At 43.7% G+C, this 26,886-nt stretch overlaps 1 protein-coding gene across 9 annotated transcripts in view; it reads right to left on the reverse strand.

Moving 5' to 3' along the window:
• CAPN13 (calpain 13) overlaps positions 1 to 26,886 on the reverse strand; it is a 47,474-nt gene that overhangs the window by 10,342 nt on the left and 10,246 nt on the right. For 7 of the 9 annotated variants that reach the window (XR_011094536.1, XR_011094535.1, XM_068675896.1 and 4 more), the window contains exons 3-18: positions 23,561 to 23,630; positions 22,648 to 22,766; positions 20,104 to 20,237; positions 18,188 to 18,362; positions 17,162 to 17,230; positions 16,051 to 16,136; positions 14,594 to 14,668; positions 13,594 to 13,760; positions 11,399 to 11,547; positions 8,419 to 8,579; positions 7,228 to 7,264; positions 6,068 to 6,130; positions 4,956 to 5,013; positions 3,897 to 3,964; positions 2,280 to 2,348; positions 1,204 to 1,282 (exon numbers count right to left, since the gene is read on the reverse strand). Coding sequence is in view for 6 of the 9 variants with exons in the window: in XM_068675896.1 (XP_068531997.1) it covers positions 1,204 to 1,282; positions 2,280 to 2,348; positions 3,897 to 3,964; positions 4,956 to 5,013; positions 6,068 to 6,130; positions 7,228 to 7,264; positions 8,419 to 8,579; positions 11,399 to 11,547; positions 13,594 to 13,760; positions 14,594 to 14,668; positions 16,051 to 16,136; positions 17,162 to 17,230; positions 18,188 to 18,362; positions 20,104 to 20,237; positions 22,648 to 22,766; positions 23,561 to 23,630 (1,579 nt within the window). In the remaining 3 variants the exon portion in view is untranslated. The remainder of the gene's footprint in view (positions 1 to 1,203; positions 1,283 to 2,279; positions 2,349 to 3,896; positions 3,965 to 4,955; positions 5,014 to 6,067; positions 6,131 to 7,227; positions 7,265 to 8,418; positions 8,580 to 11,398; positions 11,548 to 13,593; positions 13,761 to 14,593; positions 14,669 to 16,050; positions 16,137 to 17,161; positions 17,231 to 18,187; positions 18,363 to 20,103; positions 20,238 to 22,647; positions 22,767 to 23,560; positions 23,631 to 26,886) is intronic. The other 2 variants (XM_068675898.1, XR_011094537.1) reach the window with 2 other exon arrangements.

Raw genomic sequence — 26,886 nt, forward strand, 5'->3', positions numbered from 1 at the left:
TGCTCTGAAGCATTAGGATGACAGTGAAAATTAAGCTCATGCTCCAGTTTTTCACTGGGAAGAGCTGGTCACTGAACACTTCAGGGCACAGCTGACTTAGAGCTGTATTTCAGTACATTAGTGCCATTCTCAGACTTTTTCTGGGGCTGCCCACTCCTTCCTGCTTCAAAGGCAGGACCAAGATCATCCTAACGCATAGCCAAATACAAATGCAGCTGCCTGGCTGAAGAGATAATAAGAATGAGTTTACAACTTTCTTTCCCCTCTCCTCTCAGAACTACTTATAACCTAACATGTAATGAACTTGCCATTTAATAATGCCTTTTTATCCCTTCAGATAGCTGCACTGTTTTGTCTGCCAGGACTTCACAGTTTTACACACTAGTGCCTTTCTAACAGAACTGCCCTGGCAGTTTCTCTTTTGACATTTAGCACATTAGTGCTGCACTCCTTAGTTATACACAAGCACTCTGCCTACCTCTCAGGAACAAAAATTTACACATCCTTTGAGCTGATGGTTTCCACGGATAGTGCTTCTTGCACCAGGTTCCTCACAGGGACACCACCACACCAAGCTCCAGGTACCCAAATGGGAGTTTCTCTACTGTGCAATTACAAGAGGGTTGATGTCTATGAGCTGTATTTCTTGAACAATGTATCTGGAGAGATGGTCCAGCTAAAATGTCTTACTTGAGTGAAGGGGTACCATGCACTCACTGCAAGTTTCAGCATTTGTGTAGCCAACAGAGGTCAGTGCAAACTAAATAAATGTTTGTCACTGTGGCTTTCCCTTACAGACTTAGTCACTGCCATGGACAGTAACTGCAGGAACTGGGTTATGTGCATGCTCCTTGCTCCTTTCCCCTGATGTGTATTTTGTCCATGACCTAGAGAGAGCCTGCAGGCTCTGGCCAATGTTGTGCTTCTTTGCATCTCTCTGTTGGCTCCCCTGCTGCAGTGCAAAGGGTGGATGATGCTGCATGGGTGGGCACAAGGCTGTGCTGCAAGGAAAAAACTAGTTCCTGAAATGAATTTTCTGTCTCAATGCCCTGAAATAATGCAGTCCTCTAAGCAGAGCTGTGATCTAACTGGCACTGCTGTGTAATCCAAACCGCTTTATTCATGAAACTCTTTCATCCTCTCTCTTTTTCATCCTTTCCTGCAAAGACAGGAAAGGGAGCTGCTAAGCCTATCTGGACATACCTGCTGTCTGTATTGCACTCTTCAGTTCATATATGTCAAGAAATCCAGAATTATTTTTGTCTTCCCTCCTGAAGATATCCTGAAAAAAACAGTATAATGGCAGATTTCAAATACATTATCACCATTCCCCAAATTTACCACTACATTTAATTATGTAGGATGCTTTCCTTCCTTAATAAATTTGCTATAAGGAAATTCAACAAAGATGGAGTAACTGTGACAAAGACCCATTACTATAAGTCCTGATCAATATATTACAGCATAAGAAATCCCAGGTTTGGGTGGGTTGAAGCCTTTTCACTCACTTTCCCTGGCTTGAATGCACAGGCAGAAACAGGAATGCTTACACCTCCATTGACAAAAAGAATTGTCTATGACACACCAAATCTGCCAGGAGTCCCTGCATGCCAGAATGGCATGGGGTCATCCTTCCCAACGAACCACCCCTGAGGTGCTGTTAGTGGGAAGGGCATTGTTGCTCAATGGGGAACTGGCACCCTATTGTCCTAGGTGACCTCAGACTACCCTGAGAGAGGATGAAACAAAGTACATCCCACCAAACTTTGAGGCTTCAGGAAATCTTCCCTTCCTGCAGCAAAACTGGAGGAAGAAGAACGTGACTCAGACAAGCTGCCTGAATTTAGGTGGGACCCTAAATACCAGGCTATTGTTCTCACTGGTTCCAGAGCTAATGCTTGTCTTGGAGCAGAGACATTTATCTCAAGAAAACTTTCAACACATCCTACACATTTCTGCTACAAACTACAACAAGTGATGTTTTTCAGATGACTTTGTTCAATAATTCATTTCAGCTCAGAAAGCATTAAGAAAAGTTGCCTCCTCAGTGTTCCCTGCTTTATGAAACCCTCGGTTGCTTGTTCAGAACACTTCACACCTCACTGCTTCTTGAGCTCTCAGCCTTTGCATGAGAGGATAGAAATCTGACCCACTAGATATGTAAACCTCACAACATTTTTCCCTGCAGTACTTTAATATCACAGAGTGTCTGCACCCTAGTGATGAAAAACCCAGGAGTATAGTAAGGTAGGAAAGAGAGATCACCTCCCCCCATATACCATGTACTTGGTGAGTTTTTGCCAGAGGCTCCCGAACTCCTGCAGCGTGAGTCGTCCATTCGCATTCGTCTGTGCATTTAGTTAAGAACTGAACAGCTAATGAAAGCTAAAACTGATCATGTCTTCATTCCTGAGAATGCTGTCTTCACATAAAGTCTGAAGATGTAATCATTTCTGTTTGTTACTTTGTGTTGAGAAAGCTGAGATCTTTTTTGGTCTCCATTATTCTAGGAGTTAAGTTCACTTTTTTTTTTTTTTTTTTTTTTCTGGCAATTTGTACAGCTGCTCACACCTGTGCTCACAAACAAAATGTTTCTACTTGTATGATGTCTTTAACCACAAGGGGTCCTGCAGTGATAACTTCAGCTGACATTAGCCACAGAGCACAGCAGCTCTTGGGAAGGAACAGAACTGCATGCTCCAGGCCATGTGCGCACACTGAGGTGCCTTTGTGCATGGGGCAGCACAACATCAGCTCTGACTGGATCCTCCTGGAAGAACAGGCAAGTAAGGAGCCAAGAGTACAAAGGAGCAGATCCTAGTGCCTGCTCTCAGAAGCCAGCAGCAGCCCTTGAGCCATGCATATGCTGCGGGCAAGAGAACACTTCCCTACCATGAGCAACAGGAGCCCAGGGGTGAAAACCGACTGAAAAAAAAAAAAAAGCTGATACTGTCTTTGCAGGCCAGGGTAGGTCACACTGTACCTAGGCTGTATGTACAGAGAATAAAAAATCCATCTTGAATTAAAGCAGAGCAGTGGTTTCATCAGCTCCCTGCACGTGCCATGCATTCACAGTGTTCACTGAACCCAGGAGGGGATTTGGAAAGGGGGAAAAAATCTCTTTTGCTTGCTAGATGCAGAAAGCTAGAAAGAGAGAGGGATTGCAGGTGAGTTTCATTCATTCCCTAGCAGCTTCTAGAAGTCTGACAATATCTCAAAGTAATGCCATGGCATGGAGGAAAAGAGACAGTGAACTAGCAAGTGGGAGAAAACACTCAAGGGAGAGTTAATGTTTTCATCAAGGAGCCCTCTTGTTTTACAATGGCCAGTAATGTATTTTCAATGTTGTCCTTTTTAACAGTAAAAAGACTGCGATCCATTTAAACAGGGAAGATACACTGGACAGGGTGAATAGCCTGTAAGGCATGGATGTGACTGTGACTGGGCAGTGATAATGTTTCCACACACATTCAGGGGCAACACTTCTCTCCGCAGCTTTGCTGTCAATGCTGGCAAGCCATTTGAGCTGCCATCACAGGCTCGTGTGGTTTCAGCTGTAAGGGAAGAGAGAGCATAGAGCTGTGTCTAGGCTCTGCACGGCCTCCTCACCTCAGGCCCTGTCTGTGGCCTGCACTGAGGGTGAAGCTTAGCAAAGCCCTGGGTCCCACAGGTTGGGAAGTGAAAGCCAAGAGTTAGCAGCTAGGTGGATGTAGCAGACTTCCCAGAGCTAGGGCATGCATGGCAAAGTCCTGCGTATCCTCCATGAGAGTTATTTATTGAGGAATGAGGCTAATATTTACTTGCAGGTTCTTACACTGGGAGGCTCAGCTCAGCCATAACTCAAGGAAAGGATGGGCTGCACTTGGGAAGTTTATTGCTTCTGCTTGAAAGGATACATCCATCAGAGCTAAAATGCCTCTGCATGAATCAAAGCTGAATTTTCCTCCAAGGCTGGCCATTTCATCTGCAAGGATTGACAAAACAGATGGAATCAGTGAGAGTGAGGGGGGTGCCAGATGTGTATCCAAGCCACCAGTGAGAGGGAAGGAGGACACTAGTCTGAAGGCTCACATAAGAAAAAAGGGTGACATAACAGGCTGAAGTCCACTGAAGGAGTTTGAAGTGTCTCAGATGCCTCTATGGCTTCCTTCCTGAAGGACAGGTGCCCCATTGGGGCTCACAGATAGCTGCTCTGCATGGAAACAGAAGACTCTTGGAATAAGGACTATTAAAATGGCAGTGATGTGAAGGGCCATGCTGAACTAGTGAGCTCTAGAGCAGTCTGAGATTTGTGTATGACCATTTCACACTATTTTTGAGGTGGGTAGGTTAGGAAGTGTGGGAAATGCTGAAAGCCAGCTTGAGGCCTCTGCAGAGGAGTGACACGGGCCAGGGCAGAGCTGGGAAAAACTGGGGGGGGGGACAGTGAAGAGAGCAAGGGACACAGCTCCTTGTGGTCCTTGCTGAAGCAGCCCAGCTGGGGACTGAGTTCCTGCTAGAACTGGTGGGACATGGAGCAGGTAGGAGGGCTCATGGGGACTGTGGGGACTTCAGGGATCAGAATGGAGCAGCGTAGGTCTGTGGAGCACGGGCTCTTCCTAGGGCAGGGCTGGGAGAGGAGGGTGAAATTCAGGTGTCACACAGATGCATGGCTTTGCTAATGGCCATACGTTAAAGAGTCTGCCAGCAGCCAGCCTGGACTGTGTTGCCCTCTTCATGTGACCATTACTTTGATTTTATTTATTTATTTTAATAAAACCACACTGCTGTGCACATAAAGGAAGATGGGTGTTGACATTTCTCATTCTTCAAGATCCCGTATTGTAATAAGCCACACTGAGGATTTTTTGAAGACCATCAGGACATTACTAAATTCTCTGTCTTTTTTTTTTTTTTTACACTAGACTAAGGATAGAGAAGTACCAAAGACGTTAGATGGGTCGTAAAAGCTTTACCTTGCAGGAGCACTTCATTAAGGAGTTGTCGCAGCTGCGAGGCATCAATAGATGAGCCCTAACACAGAATAAAATGCAAAGAGATCTGTGAGTGCAAAGTTTTCTCCTGCCTCACTTTTGCCCCAAATACCTTTTCTCATGCATCGTGGCAACCAAGAAGGACCTCTGCTGATAAATGAGCAGCATCCCCCCAGGAGCACAACAAAGCACTTCTTGCTACTGGACCATGGTCTGCCCTTCTCTGTGAGCGTGTGCAGGGCAGTTACAGGCCTGCCCACCAGCACGGGGTATTTTCAGTGGTGATGGGAACACTTGCTCACTTCAGCCACATCCTCTTTACCAGCCCCCAAGCTGGGAAGTCACCAAGCGGCAGGACATCAGGCAGCTGAGTGAGTGGGATGCTAAAACAGGCACCACTGCCTGCTTCCCTCTGAGCAGCCCAACCCAGCAGCAAGCCAGACTGTCTCCCTGTCCGAGACATTGCCAGAGCTTTCAGCATGGCAGCCCTTGTTCATTTTCACCTTAATGCACTGATACAGATATTAACTGCAAGAGGTCCACTGTGCAAAGACTTTTGGCAGTGATTTTTTTTTCTTTCTCTTGACTAAGTCAAGCATTTTTTTATAACGGTTTATTAAGCCATTAAAAGCATCTCTTGTGAATGCACATAGTTTGGCTCAGGAAAAGCAGGAATCAATTACTCAAGCACTCACTGATGTCTGATTTCCAACTGCGGCAAAGGCAAAGGGAAAATGATGCTGATGAGAGGGGGGATACACAAAGCTTTCTAATCACTTTCTGTACATAAGCAGATCAAAGCCAAATAAAGTACATATGCAAGCCCATCACTAGCACAACCGTAAATCTCCAGTCCTCCTCTGAAATATGGAGCTAGACATTTTATCCCAACTGAATGTTCCATTTTTCTGGGGGTTTTGGCAGGTAAATCAATACTGTGTCCAGGGGGGTTTCACTTGAAGATGAAGCTACATTTCCAAAAAGCATTTTTCTAAATGGATTGGTATAAACATTGGAGATTAGTGTTCTTTTTGCAAGTCCACATGCCAATTTTAATATTATTATTTTTCAGTAAGATGCTTTAGATAGCGTACCTGTTTAGCATATCTTAGGAAGATAGCCTTATAGGAGCTGTCTTGGTTCTGTCTTGGTACAACCTGGATGAAAGAATAAGTATGCACATAAATAATTCAGTTACAAAACGATTGGAGGCAGCAGTCTGCAAATCCAAATAGAGCTTTAGAGAGGGCAGGGAAAGAACAGCCCAACTGCCTGAGCAGGAGCAGAAAGTGGGGGTACCATAATTTGTCAGTCAAAACACTGGCTAATGACAACAGCCAAGTAAACTGACAGCTTGTCAGTGGAAAAAGATAAGCCGCTATTTATGCTATGCCTCTAATGGGGCTTAATTGCAGGCTGGAAAATGAATCAAAAGGGAAGGACTTTGCACTGCTGTAAGTAACAGCCTGCTCAGTGGCATGGTTTTACAAGCAAACAGTGACACAGCAGCATGGACTGCTCCAGGTCTGGCAACTTGCACAGTTCACTGTAAGGAAAGTCCAGCAACAGGTAGTAACTAGATTGGACAGGCTGAAATGCAGGTTGAACTAGAGGAACACCCGGTTTTGAAGTGTAATTTCCCTTACATCTCTGAAGATATCTAGGTGAAAATCAGAAGAAATCTGCTTTGGGCCCCGCCTCTATGGACTCCTACTCTTTATAGGGTGCAGGCACTAAATGAAGCCGTTCCCATGGAGAGGCATGTACAACCCATCTCTCAGGTGTGAGTTCTTTTAAAAAGCGGTCGCACTGAGTTGAGAGTTTTAAATTAGTTTTTCCCCGTCTCCTTCTTGCATACATACCCATTTTATACACAGTGCAAGAACTGACTACCTTTGAAATGCTTTCCCCCCTGCTATATTTGGTTGCTCAATGTATTAAAGGTGGCAAAGTGGGAAGGACAGTCAGGCCAACAAAGGGACCGTATAAGATTTGTTTCCTTCAGAAATCAGGCTCTGAAAGCAACAAATGAAGAGGAAGAGCTTTGCTGTGACTCTCATCACTCCAGAGAGGTACCTCAGCCTGTACACACTTGCTCCCCCACTTTAACTGAGGTGCCAGAGGGACAGTAACTGGGTGGTGAAAGAAAAGCAGAGTGATATCCAGTGTATGGGGAAGGGGAGTCAGTAGAGGTGGCTTTCCCTAGGAACCATTCACCACCACTAGTATCTACATCAGTTTTCAGGATTCTTACCATTGGCAGCATTGGGCTGATCTGGGAGTCTGAGTTCCTGAAAAACAATTAAATGGATCACACTGGGAGAAAATGGGCCTTTCCAGAGCATTGATCTGCAGCCATGGCAGACCCCAGGCAGAGAATACAGTGTCCCACATGAGAACCCACAGTGTCCTCTGATCACATGGTGATGATGCTCCCTTCTCCCTTGTACAAGCCTCTCAGTGCTGTGACTGCTACAGAGACCCATGGGAACAGCACACCCATGCTTTACCTCACTGAAAAAGCTGTATAAGGGTCACAAGCTCTCCTGGAAAGGGATACATCCAAGGACTGAGCCATCTTGTGCATGAATCATCACACTGAAGGCAGTTTAGCCCAGAGCACAGACTTCTCACATTTGTTTTCCACAACTAAGGAGTTGCCTTAATTTCTTCTGAGCCATTTTTGCCAGAGGCCAAAGCCTAGAAAACATTCTCATTATTAAGATATGGGCCTGTGACGTAAGACTGGCAATCACTACAAAGCTTACAAAGGGAAAGGCACTAATATCTGATGCTCGAAGGTTATTTGGTAACACTGAGCACTGGGGTTTGCTCTTTAAATAATACACACCCAGATATTTATATGCAAATGTGATACTAGCTGCCTTTGCATGAACTAGGATATCATTTTTCTGTTAAGTTTATCCTTCAACACCTCTCTTATACCCACAGGGAGCTCCTGTGGGCCTGCCTATTGGCTGGCTGCGTGAAGGGGTCAAAACCTCTAACTGCTCTTTGCTTCTTTGCCACTGAGCGGAGTGGGACATGACCTATGCAGGGTCCAGCCGGCACAACATACGAAACTATATAATGGCTGTTAAGAAAATGAAGCTCCCAGTCCTCCTTTTATTTAAGAGAGATTTCCCCACGAGCTGGCAGAGCGTATATCAGAACTGCTGTTCGTTTGTGCAGCTCTTTGTACCAAAGCTGAGACCCTCGATGGCTGCCAATGAGCTATTGCCCTGTTGTGCAGTGGCCACCTGTGCATCTGACTGTATACAGCTGATTCCCCTCAACACGGCACTTAACACAAAGCTGTGGCTTCCCAACATGCTTCTAGAGTGCATTAAAAACAAATTGCCACATTAGTTATCTTGACGTTGAATTGTTAGATCATGGCACGCTGTAAGTCTGGGGCTGTTTGGAGTACTCATCATTATCTTACTCATTGTAGCATTCATTCTTCAAGAAAATTCGTAAGATGAATTCAAAATCTTGGCGCGCTGTTGTAGCAGGAATGACAGCATAGGTTCCTGGACTCAAAGTAAAGTAGTTGGTGACATCTCGAGTAAGAGAAAAATCTTGTTTCAGAACTTTGGAGTTCTCCTGAAAGAAAAGCACAGGTAGCTATCTCACTCTCCCTCTCAGGAATCAAAGTAAATCAGTAACTGTACTCGCAGCAGCCTTATTTACCCACTGCTTTCTAAATCTACACAGCATCTAACATGCCTTAACCTTCCCAGTGGCATGCAAAGTTTGACTAGGAGACAAACTTTGTCCAAGAACACACCACTAACACAAGAGGGTGGAGGGAAGGAAGGGAAGGAAAAGAAGGAGCAATATGTTTAAGTGGATTTCATAAGAAATGCTATTAACATCAAGCAGACTAGAATTCGTCAAGGAAACAAGGATGATTACTCTTACTAAAACTTCCCTGAGATAGCTGGTATGATTCCCTGATATGCTTCCCTAACATATCCCAGAGTCATCAGAGAGCTCAGTAAGCATCTCACCCAGATGACAGTGCTTCAAGAATCACAATTCAAACCTTCCAGCAAGTGTCACGAGAAAACAGAACATTCTGATCTTTCTTCTGTCATTCCAGTATTTTTGCTGAGATGAAACTAATATAATGCAACAGCTATTACTATTAGGACATGTAAAGATAGCGTAATAAAAAAACACTTACTAAACATATTCCCCAAAATACATCAGCGTGTATAAATTCTATTTAGAATGGTTATAAAGCATGGCAGAGTTATTTATGAGCCATGCCTTTGGGAGAAAATAACATAAAACTGCTATTCTGGGAGAAAAGAAAAAAAAAAGAAAAAAAAAAAGAAAAGATGACTGTTACAGAGGACTAGGAGGCATGTAGACTGCCAAGCCTTATGGGCCAGATTTTGAGTAGATGGAAATGGTCAGCGCTGCAAAGAAATAAATGACATAATCTTTTTTAGTTTTGGGCCTCATTTGACGTTTCTTCTGGTAAAAAAGCAGAAGCAGGTTAATATCTCAAAGGAGTCAAAACTGGTGTGAGATAAGAATCAGCCTCTATACGTTGCTCAGCTCTGTCACACAACATTAAGCCTACCTCACAGCTAGGTATTAGTGCTCCATGTCTATACTTAATCAAAGGATTCCTAGAGCTATCGGGTATGTCCATTCGGGTTCACATCCTTGCCTGTACTGCCTTCCCCTCATCCTGCCAATGGATGATGCACTTTTTACTTTACAGCAACAATATGATGAGTCTCAAATAAATACTGAGCACTGAACGATGATGCTGATGAGTGCCAGCTATGAAAGCAGTTGAAGCAGGAAAAGTGAGGCCTCGTGAATCTTAGCAATTGCACTCCCCTTCTTCAAACAACCCCCTCATAAACTTTCACTGACCAGCTGCTCCAAAGCAATGCCGGTGTCCCTGGTAATCACCTGGCCTGGCCTCACCTTCCAGCTCCTGCATGGGAGATGACCTTGGACCAGAAGCCCAACCTGTGTACGGGGTGAGCCGTGGGCTGACACCCCACAGAGGTCATGTCACCCAGCCTCGACACACTCATCAAATTTCGGCTGACCTTGGGAATGCGCCAAAAAAAAATAATGAAATGAACATACTTGAGCATCAATTAGAGGTGGGAAAAAAAAAAAAAAAAAAAAAAAAAAAAAGCAAGTTTTAACACAAAGCAAAAACCAAATCTGTCTCCTGGTCTACTTCCTGATTAAACAAAACCCCCTTTCCAAGGGACCCCAGAACTGTGCCGTGACTACTCAGTGAGAATCCTTTCTGTCAAAATGGGTGACTAATCAAGATGGCATGCACCATACTAGAGCAGTCAGGGGCCTCCATGTCTGGTGACTGCTGGGGCAGCTGATGAGGATGCTGGAAGGAGCAAGTTCCCCCTGTACTAGGAGCAGCTGCTCTTTTTGAGCACCACAGCATCCTGCAGGGCTGATATCTGCACCAGAGGATCTTCTTGAGTAAGGATAATGAGTTCCACTCCCTGAAGGAATGGTCATTTTATTACATTTTGTATTTCTCATCAGATATAAGATACTGTTTTTATGAGCTACAAAGCCATTCTCTTCCTTCCTCTGAGGAACTGTTAAACTTACGGCATCAATTATTCAAAGTCTGAGACTAAGGCAAAACTCTCCAGTGATCAGGAGAATTGTGAAGTTAGGGCGAATGTGAAGTTAGGATCAAAGAAATCTTTGCTTCCTTTTATTCTTTGGGTTAAGAATAATTCCTTCCAATCTCCCTACGACAAGAACAAAAACACTTTGGAAAAATGCTAGCAGCCATCTCTACCAGCAACTGCACTTTCAGTAAGCTTGGTAATACTCTGACAGTAATTGTCCTTGAACTGGCACATGCCCAGACAGTCACCAAGAAAAAAAAAAAGGGGAGAAATTTTAGTTGGAGGTCCCATTTATCTGACTAGCTTGGCTCTGTATTGGTCTTGCAGGAAGCTTTCCCAAGTGTTTTGCAAATGTTTTTTGCACCGCATTTCTGTGATGCCCATTCAGGGGGAACAAGAGCCCACTCTCTTTTTTGCTTGACTTGGAGCACTGGGGTTTGTGCTGGCTGCCAGGCATTTTGCTGGACTAGCAAGGCTGGACACAGAGGTCACTGCCCTAGCATCTTGTGTAACCTGTGGATCCTCTGAGTTTCCCAGGGGTATTTTAGGATGCAACAAAACTGAAAATTCAAATTTTCTTCTCAAGATATGAATAAAAGAAACTAAGCCTGCTTAGCCCTACTTTTCCTATGTCTTCCTAATAAAGAAAGCATCCAGAAATTCACTCCAATACTGACTGCTCTCCTTTAACAGCCCAAAAGGCAATTCAGTCTTTTGTTTACATGTACAGATACAATAACCCACACAGAAAACAGCATCTGTATTATATCTGATTGTGCTTACCTTTGTGATTGAAAAGCCAATCCTCGATGTCTGTGCATCCTGCATACCCTCAGCATGTTTTTGCATGAGTGAAATGACCACATTATAGCTTTGGGGAGCATTACTTGTCACTTCGAAGAAATACTTAGGGTTCTTCGAAACTGCACCTGCTGAGGAAGCGTTATTAGATTAGTAGTAACCACACAGATATCCCAGTAGTAGCCTGTTGTGTTAGATCTTGTTTATATACACCCAGAAGAAGAGGTAGCTGCTCTGAGATGCTTTTGATGCGACAGAGCACGACACTCTCTATATTATCAGTAGGAGCTGAGGCATCTGGAGTTAAACTAATTGCCCATTAATCATTTTAGAAATCTCTGGCAAAGTGATAAATGCCAGGCAGATTTCTCACCCACATACCTGTTTCACCTACAGGGTACACTTTCCTCAAGGCAGGAAAAAAGTGATTTTTTAATCACCTGGCTGACCCAGTGGCTGAGCTGAAAAGTACCCTGTCTTGGAGCTCATAAGCACATAAAAGAAAAAGACAAAATGATCCAAAACTATCCTCCCTTTCCTTCCTGCCAGTGTTTATGATGGAGAAGACAGAGGGACGAGGACCAGAATAAAAAGACTTCTTCTTGGCCAAGGTTTAGATTAACAAGAAGCGTCCCTGACAAGAAGAGAAATGTACAAACTGCAGGAAAAGGACTGAGCTGTGCACAACATCTGCTTAAATTGGTCTAGACTTTAAGCTGTGTTTGGTGGCCTTGAAAGCTACATTTTAGCCCAAAATTGTACTTAGACAGTAACTCTAGTAGAGGGCCAGTGGCAAAACAGCTCCAAGGAAATTTGTTCTGCCCACATGTTCTCAAGTTCAGGCCCTGCGCCTCCTCATTCAGTTCCAGTGCCTCTGGCATGCTGCAGCACAGGCCATGATTCATAACCACCACTTGGAGGTGGAAGTGAAGATGAGGAGAAGGAGGCAGAAACCTGTAAGACAAAACCTGTTTGCTGCTAAGTCAGGGATCAGCACTGCAGAAAAAGAAAAAAAAAAAAAAAGTAGCTCCATCACAGACCATGTGCTACCATTTTAGAGACAGAGCCCAAACGTGATGCAGCAGAAAAAAATAATATAACAAAAAATACTAGTAATAGTTAGAGCTTCCAGTGCCAGAGGAGTACTTGGAGAAGCAGTTAAAACTAGAATTAGAATACTTCCCTTGGAAGGGACCTACAAAGATCATCTAGTCTAACTGCCTAACCACTTCAAGTCAAAAATATGTTTTAAACAAAAGTTAAAGTAGGGCATGGAGGACATTATCCAAATGCCTCTTGAAAACTGAAAGGAGTATTAACCACCTCTCTAGGATGCATGTCCCACTGCTTGAGCAATCTCCTAGTATAGAAATTTTTCATTATATCCACCTGAACCTTCCCTGGCACAGCTTTGTGCTGTTCCCACGCATCCTGTTAGCAGGGAGAAGAGATTTGTGCTTCTATCTCCATTTCCCTTCCTCAGGAAGTTGGAGAGAGGTTTCCTCTTAGCCTCCTTTTCTGCAAACTAGATAACCCAAATGTCTTCAGCCTCTCCTCACAGGACACATGAAAGGCAATACAACTCTTTTATCAGCTTCGTTGCTCTCCTCTGGACACTTACAAGGTTCTTAACAGCCTTTTTATATTGTGGAGCCCAGAGCTGTGCACAATATTGAAGATCAGGCTGCACCATTGCTCACCTCTTTTGACTGGTTGGCTATGCTGTGTTTAATGCACCCCAATAAAATAAATGAGGTCTTTTCTGGTCAATGGACTTTCTACCTTTGAAAACAGAGTTTTGTAGCACAATTCTTTCATTTCTTATTCATTCAATTTCAGAGTATTTCTTGTTCTGGGAAACCAGCCACATCTTTAGCATAGCAGACTTTCTGGTGAGATCCCCGTAGCACCTGCTGAAACTACCTGAAAGAATATTGATGTATGTTTTGATTTAAAGAGTTTAGGGTCTCTAAATCACAAGCCCTCTTTTTTTAACTCAGCAGCAAGTGCTGCTGCTTTATTTCTGTCTCTCTAGCTGATAGGTGGTGTAATGGGAAAGAGCAGGCCTTAATAACTGGCAATCAATATCTCTGCTATTTGATTCTCATTGAACGTTTCAGTGTAATCACCAGCGCAGAGGAGGAGAGGACTGGGTGATTGCAGTAAACATTTATTACCGAGGGAAGAGTTGTTCCTGCCTGTGGAGAGTGAATTACTCCACAGGTCGATGTGCCTGTCCACGGACCATGTCGTGCCACGCTGATCTCCAAAGTCCAGAAACGTTGGGGTGCTGTTACATATACACAGCCAGGAAAACTGCTCACAAAAGTCTTCAAAGGACATCCTGCAAAGACAGAGAAAGCCTCGTTTTTCAGTCTGAGACACCAGTGAGATATTCATTTTCATCCCCTATGTCTCCAAGTAGGGTTAGAGCAGTGCTGCACAGCGTAGCCGAGTGGGCTGACACCATGCAGAAGAGGTCAGCCCTTGGTGCTTTTGGACAGCCCTAATTACACCTAAACCCCCACTGAAATTACATGATTTGTTTAGCAGTGCCTAGGTGGAGTCCTACTGTCTCAAGTACAACTCTGCTATGGTGCCTTGCTCTGTCCCTCTGTGACATCCTGTCCTGCCTTCACTAAAGCCTGAAGTGTCCATCTCAGCCCAGCCTGCTGTTCCCCTGCATTCCCCAGAGCCTCACATGGTAAGTGTGGACTTTCTGAAGAATAATAGGTCTTCTAAAGGATGTCTAACCCATGGTTAAGCAGGACTTCAGAGTATTCAGAGGCTGTGAAAAGCCACAGGCACCTGCAGAGCAGTCAAGTGCATAAGCTCCAGCCACCTATTCCTCTGAGCAGCTGAAGTTCAAGCTGGTCTCTTTAGGGGGAAGGAAAATGTGACAAAGGGACTAGGTCTCAGTGAGCTGTATTTTCACTTCATTTACTTCACTTTTTTCACCAGTTTGTTGCATCATATTGGCCAGTTTCATTTCTCCAAGTCTCATTTCTTCTGAGACCATTGGATCCGGACAACCTCCAATTTGCTGTTTGCACGCAATTAACACGGAGGCACTTTGAGCCATCAATAAAAGCAGAGAAAAAAATGCCTAAGTGATCTTTCTTTCATAATGAATGCAAATAGAAAACCTGGTAGACAGAAGAATTGATAGGGAAATACCAGAATTCTCCATCATCTTTTTTTATGCAGAGGTCTTCCTTGATTTGAGGCTCAACATAGTTCCACTCTGGAGAGCTGTGAACAGGAACAAATCAACAAAGTGTTGTGAGAGGCACAAGTTTCAATCCCTCCAGCCAGTCCATTCCTCTACCCAGCCTATCAATTTGAGAGGGATCAAGAGAGGTAAGCAAACTGCACATTGGGAACAGGACTGTGCTCAACAATTTCATATCCAAGGCCAGCAAACGAGGCACTGCACCTTTGCTGTGCCTGGCCCTTAGTAACCCGTCCTAGGATGGGGAATCTTACCTCTGCCCTCAGAGCACTTGTCGCCTGTCCCCACACTGAAGAGGTTAGTGAGGTACCAAGGCTTAATGTTCCTAAGTGCTGATATTACATCAACGTGCAGAGGGCACATTAGCCAATTAACTATGTTGTTTCCTAGCAGCATGTTTATAATTAAGTGATAATTGTACTTTCTGCTGAATGTAAGACAAATAAACAGAGCATGAATAAATAATTTGACCCATGCAGCTTACCTATGAATGTACTCCACTGACTTCTCAACTACAGTTAGGATTATAGTAAGCTTTCAAAAACAGGAAGATGCTGTCTATTATCCCAGCCTTGGACATGTCTGTGCCACCCATCAACCCATCCAGACACTACGCTTTAGCCTGAGCTTTCTCAGTAGAGAAGTCATGAGTGGTCCTAGCAACAAGGAGAGGTGTGATGCTATTAAATCACCTAGAAGTAATACCCGTACATCTCTCTGGTCAGAAGAACACTGACAGCTCTACCAGCCAAACTAGCATTTATTTATTTACAGAAAATTGTTTCAAGACTTCCTCTGGGGAAGAGAAGTAAGCTTGCACACATGGCAGGAAAGTGCTCCTTACATGTCTAAAGCTGCACGCAGGATCCAAAAGATCAGCTCAAGCCAACCAGTGGCACTTCGCCTTTGCAATAACCAAAGACCCTTTTTGTCTGTCTATGTTTAATACCACTTAACAATGCTGCCCTATTCTCATGGACTCTGCTAACCATCCTCCTCCCAGAGCTGGACTCATGGGAGGGCAGGAAGACAGATGTGTGGTGCAGGAGGATTCATCAGAAGCAGCCAGACAGTATCTAGGGGCATGGTCAGACTTTACTCCAGGTAGTAATAAGTCTCTCATCCATGACCTATCTGGAATTACCCACTGGGAAACATGTACTCACAGACAAAAGGGGATACCTGAGCTAGGCCTAGCGACAAGTATGTATAACACAAATACTGCATTAGTTTCCTCTCAATTGAATTTCTGTGAGCAGTGGCTTTGCAGCTGGAAATAGAGCTTATAATTAATTGATTTGGAACTGCCTGTTTCATTATTATGGGTGTGAGGCAGATGTCCTTTATAATAAGCCTATACAAGAGTGATTTGTCTCAGGAGATGAAAGCTTTAAGGCCATACTTGTCACTCCAGGGCCCCTTCCACTCCCCATGTCCCCACGGATTCCAGATTCTGATGATGTGTTCCCAGCCATTCTTGTAGCGTATCTATAGAGGAAAGAAAAACAAACTCAGTCACAATTTTTCACTATCACGATTTTCAGTGAAGTGATAGGTAATAAAATGCATCTTCTATAATTTGGGGGCCTGGTTTAACTGCAGCTAAAAGTCGGTGTCTTTTGCTGCTTGTAGAGGACTGATGCATGGAAAGTCCTTGGTTTCCCAAGGACAGTGAATAGCAGTGGGCTGACACAGACAGAAGTGGCAGCATTCCTGCAACACTGCATGAATGCAATACCTCTAGTGTCTAGTTCTGCACATCTGAGGCTGCTGCCTAGCAAAGGCAGACACTTTGGGGAGGTAGACCAGCAGACTGCCTGGAGCAAATGTTGACAATCAATATGGACAGATGATAATAAAGAGAATCTGTGTCTCTGCATCTACAGTATTGCAGTTTCCAACAGCTGGAGATTGTGGTGCTTTTCTCCTCTTGTTGCCACTGGTTTAAGCCAGAAACAACTCACAGTGAAACCGAAGTGGCAAAAGTGGAGAGAAGCACACAGAAGTGGGAGAAGCACACCTTTTGTTTTTGCCCACCCTTAAGCACACAGGCAGTATTGGAAACAGATGTCATAGCAACTCTCTTCCAGGTGCAAATGTTCAACTTCCAGGTCAGCCTCTAAACATTTTCCTGCAGGACACTCCACTGGACGCCTTGGCACTCCTATAAGGTGGGACAAAGACTGTTTCTCCTTTCTGCACCAATCATGAGTAGCAGGAACCTAAAACAGCCTGCTCCTTTCTCCAACGGGATTTGGGATCCTTCCACCCCCTGATTTGGGGTGAGCTAGAACCTTCTCATTAGGAAAAATTATACAGTCCTGATATCCTCACTCTTCCCATTGTGCCAGAAACCCTCCATCTCCTGAAATATGAACTACATACTTTTAGAAATCTCTCCTAAAGGGAGGGATTAATGACCCTGAATGAAACAGCAGTGGGACTGCATTCCACATCCCAGTGGTGGACCACCAATATGAGACCACCAGGCAGGAACAAGTTTTCAATCTTACCTTCACTGCTCTTGTGACAGTGTAGGCATGACCCTGTACAATTCCATTCCTCAGTTCTGTGTTCCTCATCTGCAAAAGGGTGAAAATACAGTTATTATCTCTCTGCCACACTCCCAGAACTCACATTTGGCATGGCAGAAAAAGAGATTTGGTTTTGACTACAGCAGTATCTCAGATGTACTGGCTCCAGAGAAAAGTGACTGTTCCCACTGTACCTATAAGCAATCCAGTAAATTTAGCAGAAGTACAAGTCTTCCCACATTTGCAAATTCTTTAATCCTAAGAGATAGTGCAACTGCAAGATGAGCTGAACTGGGCTTCTGGGAAAATCAGGGATCCAAAATTTCACTGCCACCTACAGCCCAGGATCAGCCACCTGATTTGAGGAGCTAGTCCTTGACTAGTTTGCAATAGGCAATCTTTCTGTCCTGATAAACCAGTCCATACAGAAGCAATGGTACATGCTTTTCAGTCTTCCCTGACATGCTGTATAACCCCGTGACACTCTCCTAGTGAGATACTTACTGAATATTATGAAGTCTTTTGCAACTTCTCAGAATTAATATCAGCACCCTGCAAATCACAGTGTGATAACAGCATACTCTCACAGAAGACAGGCACATTTTGGCCTTGCTAGACTCAATCACAAAGCTTTGAGGCCCAAATCAGCCCTGCTGCAAGAGGACATTACTATATCACAGTGGATTTAACCAGGAGAGAAGCCACACAGCCCAGAGAGGGCTGTGTGATTAATCTTATCAAGGCCAAAATAGGAGGAAGGCCCTTCAGAGATGGCTATGTGGCTTTCCTCCATCCGCATCTCTCATCCACATTCAATCTATCTAGCCAGAAGCCTTTACATTTGATACTGCATAACCATATCTACTTCCTGTTACCAATATCCAGGCATCCGTGAGCTGTCACTATTGCTCAGAGTGATTGGGGACTTCCTTCTTCACTCAAAAGAGTACCCTTAATGGAAACATAGTAAACCAAGAAAGGTGTGTTCCTGGCCTTGCGACTCACCTGTCCTGAGGTGCTACACCCCATCATACACCGAGATTTGTCAGCAGCTTTCAGTATCTCCTCCAGATCAGGAGGGGGTTTCTTTAATGAAAACTGAAGTTGGACTCCACCTGTGAAGTCCACTAAAGCATCAGAAATGTAGCCTCCGTGCAAGTTCTGGTAGGAGCCCCGCAATCTGAAAACAAAAAAGTTAGCGGTCCTTACACCAAGTTTTAATAAACAACGCACAGTGACGGCTTCCAAAATGGACGTGTGCATTGGTGCAGTGATCGTGGTGGAGACAGAGACATTAGGGTCAGGTAATGAATGGAGACATTGAGGCCAGGGAATTAAAGGAAGCATGACTGAAATAGATGCCCAGACAAAACACATGCCCTGTAGGATGAATGAGGCAGAGGGACTTCTTCCTATGCATTCACCCACATCTGAAGCAGCTGTCTACAGTCATTACGGGTAGTGGGAAGTAGTAAGGTGCGTCTCATGCTGATAGAGGCATTTTAGGGAGATGAGCTGAATCTCATCCTGAAGTATCCTGTTTCTCTCTTCTAAACTAGAAAAGAGCCAAGCACGACTAGTTTATATCGATGTTTCAGCTAAGTGGAGGTGAACTGTTAGTTTCTACATAATGCTTTGTCATGGCTCTTTGCAAAACTGACCAGTATTCCATTTGCATGGTATTAGCATATATTAAAAATGCAAGATAGAAAAAAAGTTTTCAGTGCTGTTCCCAAATCATTCTGCTAGAGTGCAATAATAGGGCAATAATTAAATATTGCCAACAGAGTCCTTGTGTTTTTATCATGTGCTTTTTATTGAGATAACAAATAAGATGAAACATGCTGTACTTTGAGCAAGTAGATCATGCTGTTAAACCCCACTATGCACACTGTATTTAATGCACGTAATCAAATTAAGTCTGTGGCTAATTGTATTTTGAAGAGTTGTCCTTGTCCTACATGGATGGAAATAATTTGTCATGGGCACTAGGGAAAAGTAGGAATCTCATAAACGGCATTTCTTGCAAATTTGATTTAATAGAGGTTTGTTTTGTTTTGTAATTAAAATCTTATGCAGTAAACTGATGCTGAGTCCCAAGTCAACTTTCCTGAGATTTCTTAGGGCAAAAAGCATCCTATTTGTGAGTCACTCAAATGCTGCTTTAGCATTTACTCTTCTTGACCAAATCTGCCAAAATAATTAGGCCTTCAGCTCCTCTTTACTATATCACACGTTACAACAGCTTGATGTAGGTCATGTCTGCCAATTCCCAGCCCTTCATACTACCTCTAGCATGGGAATTTCTATTTAGCATACTTAATAACGGGTATTGTTAGAGATGCTAAGGGATGACATTCTGATTCCTTCACTCCTCAGAGGATTTTTTTTAACCATTATGTCTTTATTAACTGTTATTAACCTTGTATTACTCTGAGGACCTCAGCCAATCAGAGACTCATAGGAGTGCATGTGCCGGGGATGCTCTTCAGTCATGCTTCCTCTTGTTGCCTGCTTCTAATATCTGCATGGTCTCTTAGTGACTGCAAACAGAGGTAATCCCTGCTCAGAGTCTGCAGTTTTAAACAGAGGGAAATATAGAAGGGAAAACAGAGGCAGAGAAATTTGCTTGAAGTAAGGAGGAGAAGCCCAGCCCCTGTTGTGTCACCAGCTATTACCCTCTTCATTTTACTTCTCAGGCATTAATATCCCAGAGTGAAAAGGGTTCATTTAGGTCCTCAGCCTGAGACATACATCTCCAGGTTATATTGGCCCTGTGTTTGCACACAGCCACAGTTCCTTACATAAGTACAGCACAACACGTACAAGTGTAAGCCTGTGTGATTTGTGTATATCAGAGAGTGAAACCAACCATATAAAGCAATTGGCAAGGGGTGGAAAAATAGACCATCTATATTTACTTGGCATATGCTTTTTCCAGCAAGGATGGCCAGAATTCGTTTGATGTTCGAGGGTGTACAGACAGGTAGCTCCCATTTAGGAAAGGCAGACGGTCATCTATCACCACATCCATCCAGTCTCCAAATTGCCAGAACTAAAAAAAAAAAAAAAAAAGAACAAGCCTCTTTTGAGAGCTCGTATTTGTGCCAAGCAACAGCCTCCTGAAGCAGCACAGGAATTAATCTCAAGCATGGGTATTTGCAAGTCCTCTCCTGAACTACTGAAGGCTAACAGTCTAAGTTGTTAAACAAGCTACCAAGTGGCTGCATTTCCTAGTGGCAGTCATTTGGGAATATAACAGTCCTGCAATCAGTGGGAGGAAAGAGTATGGGAAATGCGCTAATATTGTTGGGTGATAGCAAACATTTCAGAGGATGAAGAACAATCACACCTCAGCTGCATTTGGATTTCCCCTGCCTCTATCAAGATTCAGTCTCTAGATTTTCTAGAACCTTTCTCTCTGTTTCGATTAAGACTGTTATATGTGTTATCATGGAAAGGGACAGTGTACTGACTAAAGACTGCTTTGAGGTGTTATCCATCTCCTTGATAGAAGAGGAAGATGCAGGCAGTCTCTCCACCATGTGGACAAAGCAGGTGTTCCCCCATGCTGATCCAGCTGATGGAACCTTTTAATGGAGAAGATATGGAAGAAGATCCATGGGGATGACCTCAAGGAGCCATTTCCAGAATCATTAGCAGATTAATGTAGCTTAGCACGATTCTCAATCATAAGAAGCCAAGCTCTTATCTGCAATAATGCAAAGGACTCCAGTGGGAGTGGGAGTAAGCTAGCAATAGATTTAGTCTACCATGTTTTTATTTTATCGGCTTTGGTCAGTGAAAAACCTCAAAATGAGCTGCTCTGTTAGAAAAGCACAAGACCAGATCTGGTCAGATTCCCCGTGTTTTAAGTTGATGCATTCTGCTATAATCCCCTGTAGTTCCTAAGAAACATTTCTGTTTTTTTCCCCAGACTGATCTGCTCCTTGCCCACTTCTCACTCACACATAACACACCCTACCTCAGAGGCATCAGAGTTTCTGTGGCAGAGAAAGTGATTCCTGCATAAACACAAGTCTAACTTAATTCTAGGTGAAATGATGTCACTGTAATTATTCCCTAGACAAAAAACGTCACTCATCTTAACTGCTGCTGATAAAGTGCCTAACACCCTTAACTCCTGCAGCTGAATGTTGTGTAGGAAGCCTGGAGCAGCCCTTTGTAATGCTCAGAGGTAATGTTCTCCAGATCCAGAAAGGAAAAAATTATAAGCTATAATTTTTATATTTGTATACAGTATGTCTTGTTTGAGATTCTTCTGAGGACTGGTAGCTTAGCCTGTGGATGGCAGTAAAATATCTTTGATGGAATAATTGAAAGACACTGCCGAGAAGGCATTTCCATTCCGAGTAGATTCCTCAAGGGTTTACTGCTTGAGGAAATCCAGAAACAGTGACATTGATTTGAAGGTGTGATGACATTTTCAAATACTGTGAAGTATTTATATTGCTTAAGAGTTAAGGATTGCTCACAACTAATCTTTTCAAAGCTCTCATGAAAGAAAATCTATCTTGTATTCTTTTAATGTGTTTTAAGCAGTCTGGTGTCCCTTCAGCTGGTTTGTCTCCTATAAAAGCACCCCTGCTTGCTAGAAATGGGTCAAGACAGAAATATCTGGCATTCTGAAGGGCAAAGGAACAGAGCAAAATTTAGACTGCCTGCAAGATAATCCTCCTGGTGCTGCTCCATGAGAGCTCCAGGGGGTCAAAGAAGTGCCAGTGCCAGAGCTCTCTGCATATAACAGATTGTGAAAAAAGGGTGATGATGAATGGCCAAGGAATATCCTGATTCTCTCTACCTCCAGTTTAGCTTCTGGAGGCAAGTGCTTTTAATCCTGTGAGATACTCGGCTGACTCAGATACAAGAAACCAGGGCCTGACTGCCAGTATCCCAGTCACACAGGAGATTCAGAGAATTTCAAGAGTTGGTAGACAGTGAAATTTACTAGAGAGCTTGCTCCTCTCTCTGAATTAAATCTCCATTCATCTCATCTGTTTCCCAGGATTTGTAATTTCAAGTAAATACCACCAGCTAAAAGGGCAAACTGAAGTATATTGGAAAATAGAAAATGTCAAAATAGATAAAAACCACAGGTGCATTGACAGTCACAATAAAAAGTCGAAATCAAAGCAGACTTCAGAATGTCTTTCAAAACATGTATGCACACAGATCTGTTCAAACAGCTGGTAGCTGTAGCTCTGGAGTTGGGTATAAGTCATAATTTTCAGAAAAGGGCTTCAAATCCCCTGAAGTTTGATAGTACCACCTGGAGCATGAGGACCCATTAGAAAACTTGGGGTTTTCTGAAAAATTCTGAATTGGCTCTCAGCACTGAAAAACCAAAGCATGCGAAGATGTCGAGATCTGGGACTGCAGTTTTGACCCCTATGTAATCCAACCAGCCAAACGCCAGCAGTACCAATACAGCAGAGAATACATACCCGGAAATGGAATATCCCAGCATAATCACTCTGGAATCCCTGGTCCTTTGGTAAAACATTTTCCAAAAATCGCTTCTGCATTGTCAGGGACCCCAGGGCAGCCAGCACCCAGCAGTCACCTTAAGGGAGAGAAGAATCCAGTACATTCAGCCAGTTATTTACAGTTGTGGATCACAATTAACTCCTTAGAAGAACAGACTTCAACATCTAAACATCCAAGAAACAGCTTGCTAAAAGAAAACAGCAATCTTCTGTCTTCCTTCTCTGCTCCCAAAAACAGTGAAACACCAACCAACATTCACCAGAAATGAACCCTGATGCAACTCTAGCCATCCTTTGCTACCTCTATAATCAGCTTTTGTGGTCGAGACCTGCAGTCTGGAAAGTGGTTTAGGAAATCTTCGAGCCTATCAGTTGGGGTGAGAAATGGGAAGACATTTATTTCAGTCTTGGAGCAGAGCTACTCACAAAGACAGATAAGATTATGAGCTAGGAGAAAAAGATGGAACTGACAATGAGCTGCAGACACTTATCTTAGTGTCATAGAAGATGGAGAGAAATATCAATAGAAAAAAAAAAAAGAACAACAACCACTGAGAATGACCATGTGGAGACATTAGGATGAAAAGAAAATGCAGTCCTACACATGTTGGAGCTGTGCCTACTTAGTAACTGTGTTTCACCTTTTTACTTGAAGCTTCTGCAAGTAACAGCTGCTACATTTGGGAATCCCATTAAATATCTCCAATAAATTGTGTGGGGATTTGTGGGGGTCTGGAGTGACCCACACTAATTATTTGTTTACTGCAGGCACCATGGTCCATGCCTTTCCACCAAGAACTCAGAACATAGCAAAGCAACCACAGGTTATTGGGTTGTGCCAATCTTTTCCTAAACAGGATCATAACCTTACCTATGTGTCCTTGAATAATATCAAATCTGCTAACTCCATCCATGATCAAACAGGGATTTCTTCGAAGTTCCTGGAAGAAAGAAAATGCTGAGAACAGTGTGGGTGCCCAGTCTTTGCCAGCAGCATGTTCCCTTGCAGAGCCCTTCATTGGATTTTCACGTGAGCTTCTCTGATGCTGCCAACACCTTTCAGAGGGCTCTGGCCTCAGCTGCCAAACCATGCAGTTTCTTGGGGGACAGTTACACAGAGCTTTCCCCGCAGACTGGAGCAGGGACTGTACTTCAGCTCAGCATTGGATCTGTGCAAGTTTTACGCTCTGAGCTTTTCCACGCAAGATTCATACAGATCTGCTGGGGCTGATTTTCCTCACTTTCAGTGAGGAAGAGTGCTTGAGCTTGAGCTGCAAAATCCCACAGACCTGGCCAATTTATTTTTAATTCAGGGAGAATTTTCTTTGCATTCTTTGAGAGTCTTGTTTGGTCAGTGAAGGAGGAAACATTTCAGAGTTTGGTCTTGTGCACAGAAGTGTAAACCATCCTCCCATCTGCCTCTGCTATTAGTCTGGGATGTCTGAGTGCTTGGGTAGGATGTTCCTGAGCATCCCCCGTGATTACCCTTGGCACACTCCCAGTGAATAAGGCTCTGTTTTGAAAGAGCATTCAGCCTTAAATAAGAGAGTCACTGCACACCAAAGAAAATGAAGAGATAAGAGGAAAAAAAAAAAAAGCCTCTCACTGAGAAAATTAATACAGCAGCTCTTCCTTAAGCAGGCCCTGGCATTTCTTCTGCCCAATCAATTTGACATGCTGCACAAACATGAGACCAGCACAAAACAGGACTCACATGTTTGCATGAGATCACCATCAGCAAATGCTGTCAGTTTTCTGAAATGGCTTCACGGTGATCAAACCCTTCAAGAAATTTCCCCATCCGGAGAGAGTTCTACACAGTATTGTCTCTCCAGGCTGGCAGATGGATCATGCTCCCACTGCCTTGGTGACACCAGGGAAAATGGTCTGGGTAAGTGTCTTTCTTGATAGAATGGGGACATGCTGCTGTCACGCAGCCATCTACGCTTAGTTGAGGAGTTTGGGGATTTCCAAAAAGTGATTTATTTTGAATATAGTGCACTATTCTGGGTTCCACAATATAAAAAGACTGTTAAGATCTTTGAAAGTGTCCAGAGGAGGGCAACAAAGCCAGGTAAAGGGCTGGAAGTTATGTCCTATGAGGAGAGGCTGAGAACACTTGGGTTGTCTAGTTTGCAGAAAAGAAGGCTGAGAGGCAACCTCATTGCTCTCTCCCAATTCCTGAGGAGAGGACACAGAGACAGAGGCACCAATCTCTTCTCCCTGCTAACAGGATGTGCGGGAACAGCACAAAGCTGTACCAGGGGACATTCAGAATGAATATCACAAAGAATTTCTTTCTTTATCACACAGGTGGTCAAACACTGGAACAGGTGTTCTAGTGAGGTGGCTGATGCCCCATGTCTGTCAGTTTTCAAGTGGCTTTTGGTTAGCCCTAAGGTTGTTAGGCTAGAAGATCTTTGTAGGTCTCTTCTGAATGAACTACCCAATCCTGTCCTGTCCTATCCATGACAGGAGCAGCATTTTGGAAATCTGGGCATACTTAACTGGAAAGAAAGGGAGGAAAGGTAGTCTCCAAATATCTTTTTTTCCTTCCAAGGAAATACAGCATTTATAAAGCACCAGGAATTTTTGCCTGTTATCGCAAAACCTAGCTATGTGCCTAGCTACTATGCACATAGATGGGCAGCCTTTGAAATTCACTAGCACTCAAATTGCATGAAAAATACAGAAACTACATATTTATAACTGTCCAGAAATATTGCTCTGTTTCTCTGAAAAAAATATAATGAGGCCTTCTAGCGTTTTCCCCAAGACTCTTATACTTTAGTGCTGTGTGATTTGGTATGCTATTTGTAGAGAAGAATTTTGTATAGAACATGCTTAGCACAAGTAGTTAACATTGCTGAAGTCTAAGGCCATAGGCTATTGAATTTTTACCCAGTTACAAGTAAGAAAGGCCACAGAGCCCACTTGAACTGGAAGATAAGAAGGTAAAGAAGACTATATTGACAGACTCTGCAACGATCAGCAGATCCTACAGCCCCGAAGATAGGAGAAAACAGCTCGTCTAGAGACAATGAAGGGAACCAATCTAGAGAAGAAAGACCTCCAACCCTAATATTACTATTGGTCCTGTCTATTGAGTGAGGCGTTGGGAATGTACAGTGTAAGGGCATAATTGCATAGGGATTTCTTTGTTCGGGGTCTCTTGAACAGCTTGAGCTGTTGCTGTAACTTTAACTCTGCAGAAGTGGTGGGTTTTTTGTTGTTGTTTTTTTTTTGTTTTTGTTTTTTGTTTTTTTTTTGCTTATTACCATTGCATAAACCTAGAACTGAACCCTGTTATTGTGATTGACTCTTGCATAATTTCCATAACATTAGCTTGAGGGGGAAAAAGAGTGATCTCAAAGAGGCACGTGTTCTCTTCTCATAATATCTACTAGTCCAGCAATGAGGGCAACCATATGGGCTATAAATCAACTGCTCTGTCTGATCTCATTCCCCAGGAGAAACCTATCATCACTTGTTTTCCCTGGCCCAGTGAAGATTTCATTACATCTTGCAGCGCTACAGGCTTGGGGCAGAGTGGCTGGAAAGCTGTGCAGAGGAAAAGGATCTGGGGGTGCTGGTTGATGCTCGCCTGAACATGAGCCAGCAGTGTGCCCAGGTGGCCAAGAAGGCCAACGGCATCCTGGCTGTGTCAGGGATGGTGCAACCAGCAGGACCAGGGACGTGATCGTCTCCTGTACTCTGCTCTGGTGAGGCCACACCTCGAATACTGTGTTCAGCTTTGGGCCCCTCACTACAAGAAGAACATTGAGGCCCTGGAGCGTGTCCAAAGAAGGGCTACAAAGCTGGTGAAGATGTAGAGCACATGCAGATATATGCAAAGGGCTCAGTCTTACATTTCTGTGGAAAATTGAAAGCCTGGGGTTGGATTTACTGGGTAGTGTAAGCCAGTCTGATTGCAGGCTGCTACGCAGTATGGTGATCTGGTCATGGACACATTTCCACCAGACTTCCCTCTGATCCAGCATAATAAATCTGAGGATTAAGAGGGAGAGGATGACTCTTTGCAGAACTGCCGCCCTATCAGACCAAGATCCCTTAACCCTGCAACAAATTCCCAATCCTGCTTCTGTTCCCACCAGCTCCTGCCACGGTACCACATCTTTCCCTTGTGCTGCTTCCCCTGCCTCAGCCCCAGCTTCCTGACACATCCTCAACTCACTG

Source organism: Anas acuta, chromosome 3, assembly GCF_963932015.1.
Source record: "Anas acuta chromosome 3, bAnaAcu1.1, whole genome shotgun sequence".
Taxonomy (NCBI): domain Eukaryota; kingdom Metazoa; phylum Chordata; class Aves; order Anseriformes; family Anatidae; genus Anas; species Anas acuta.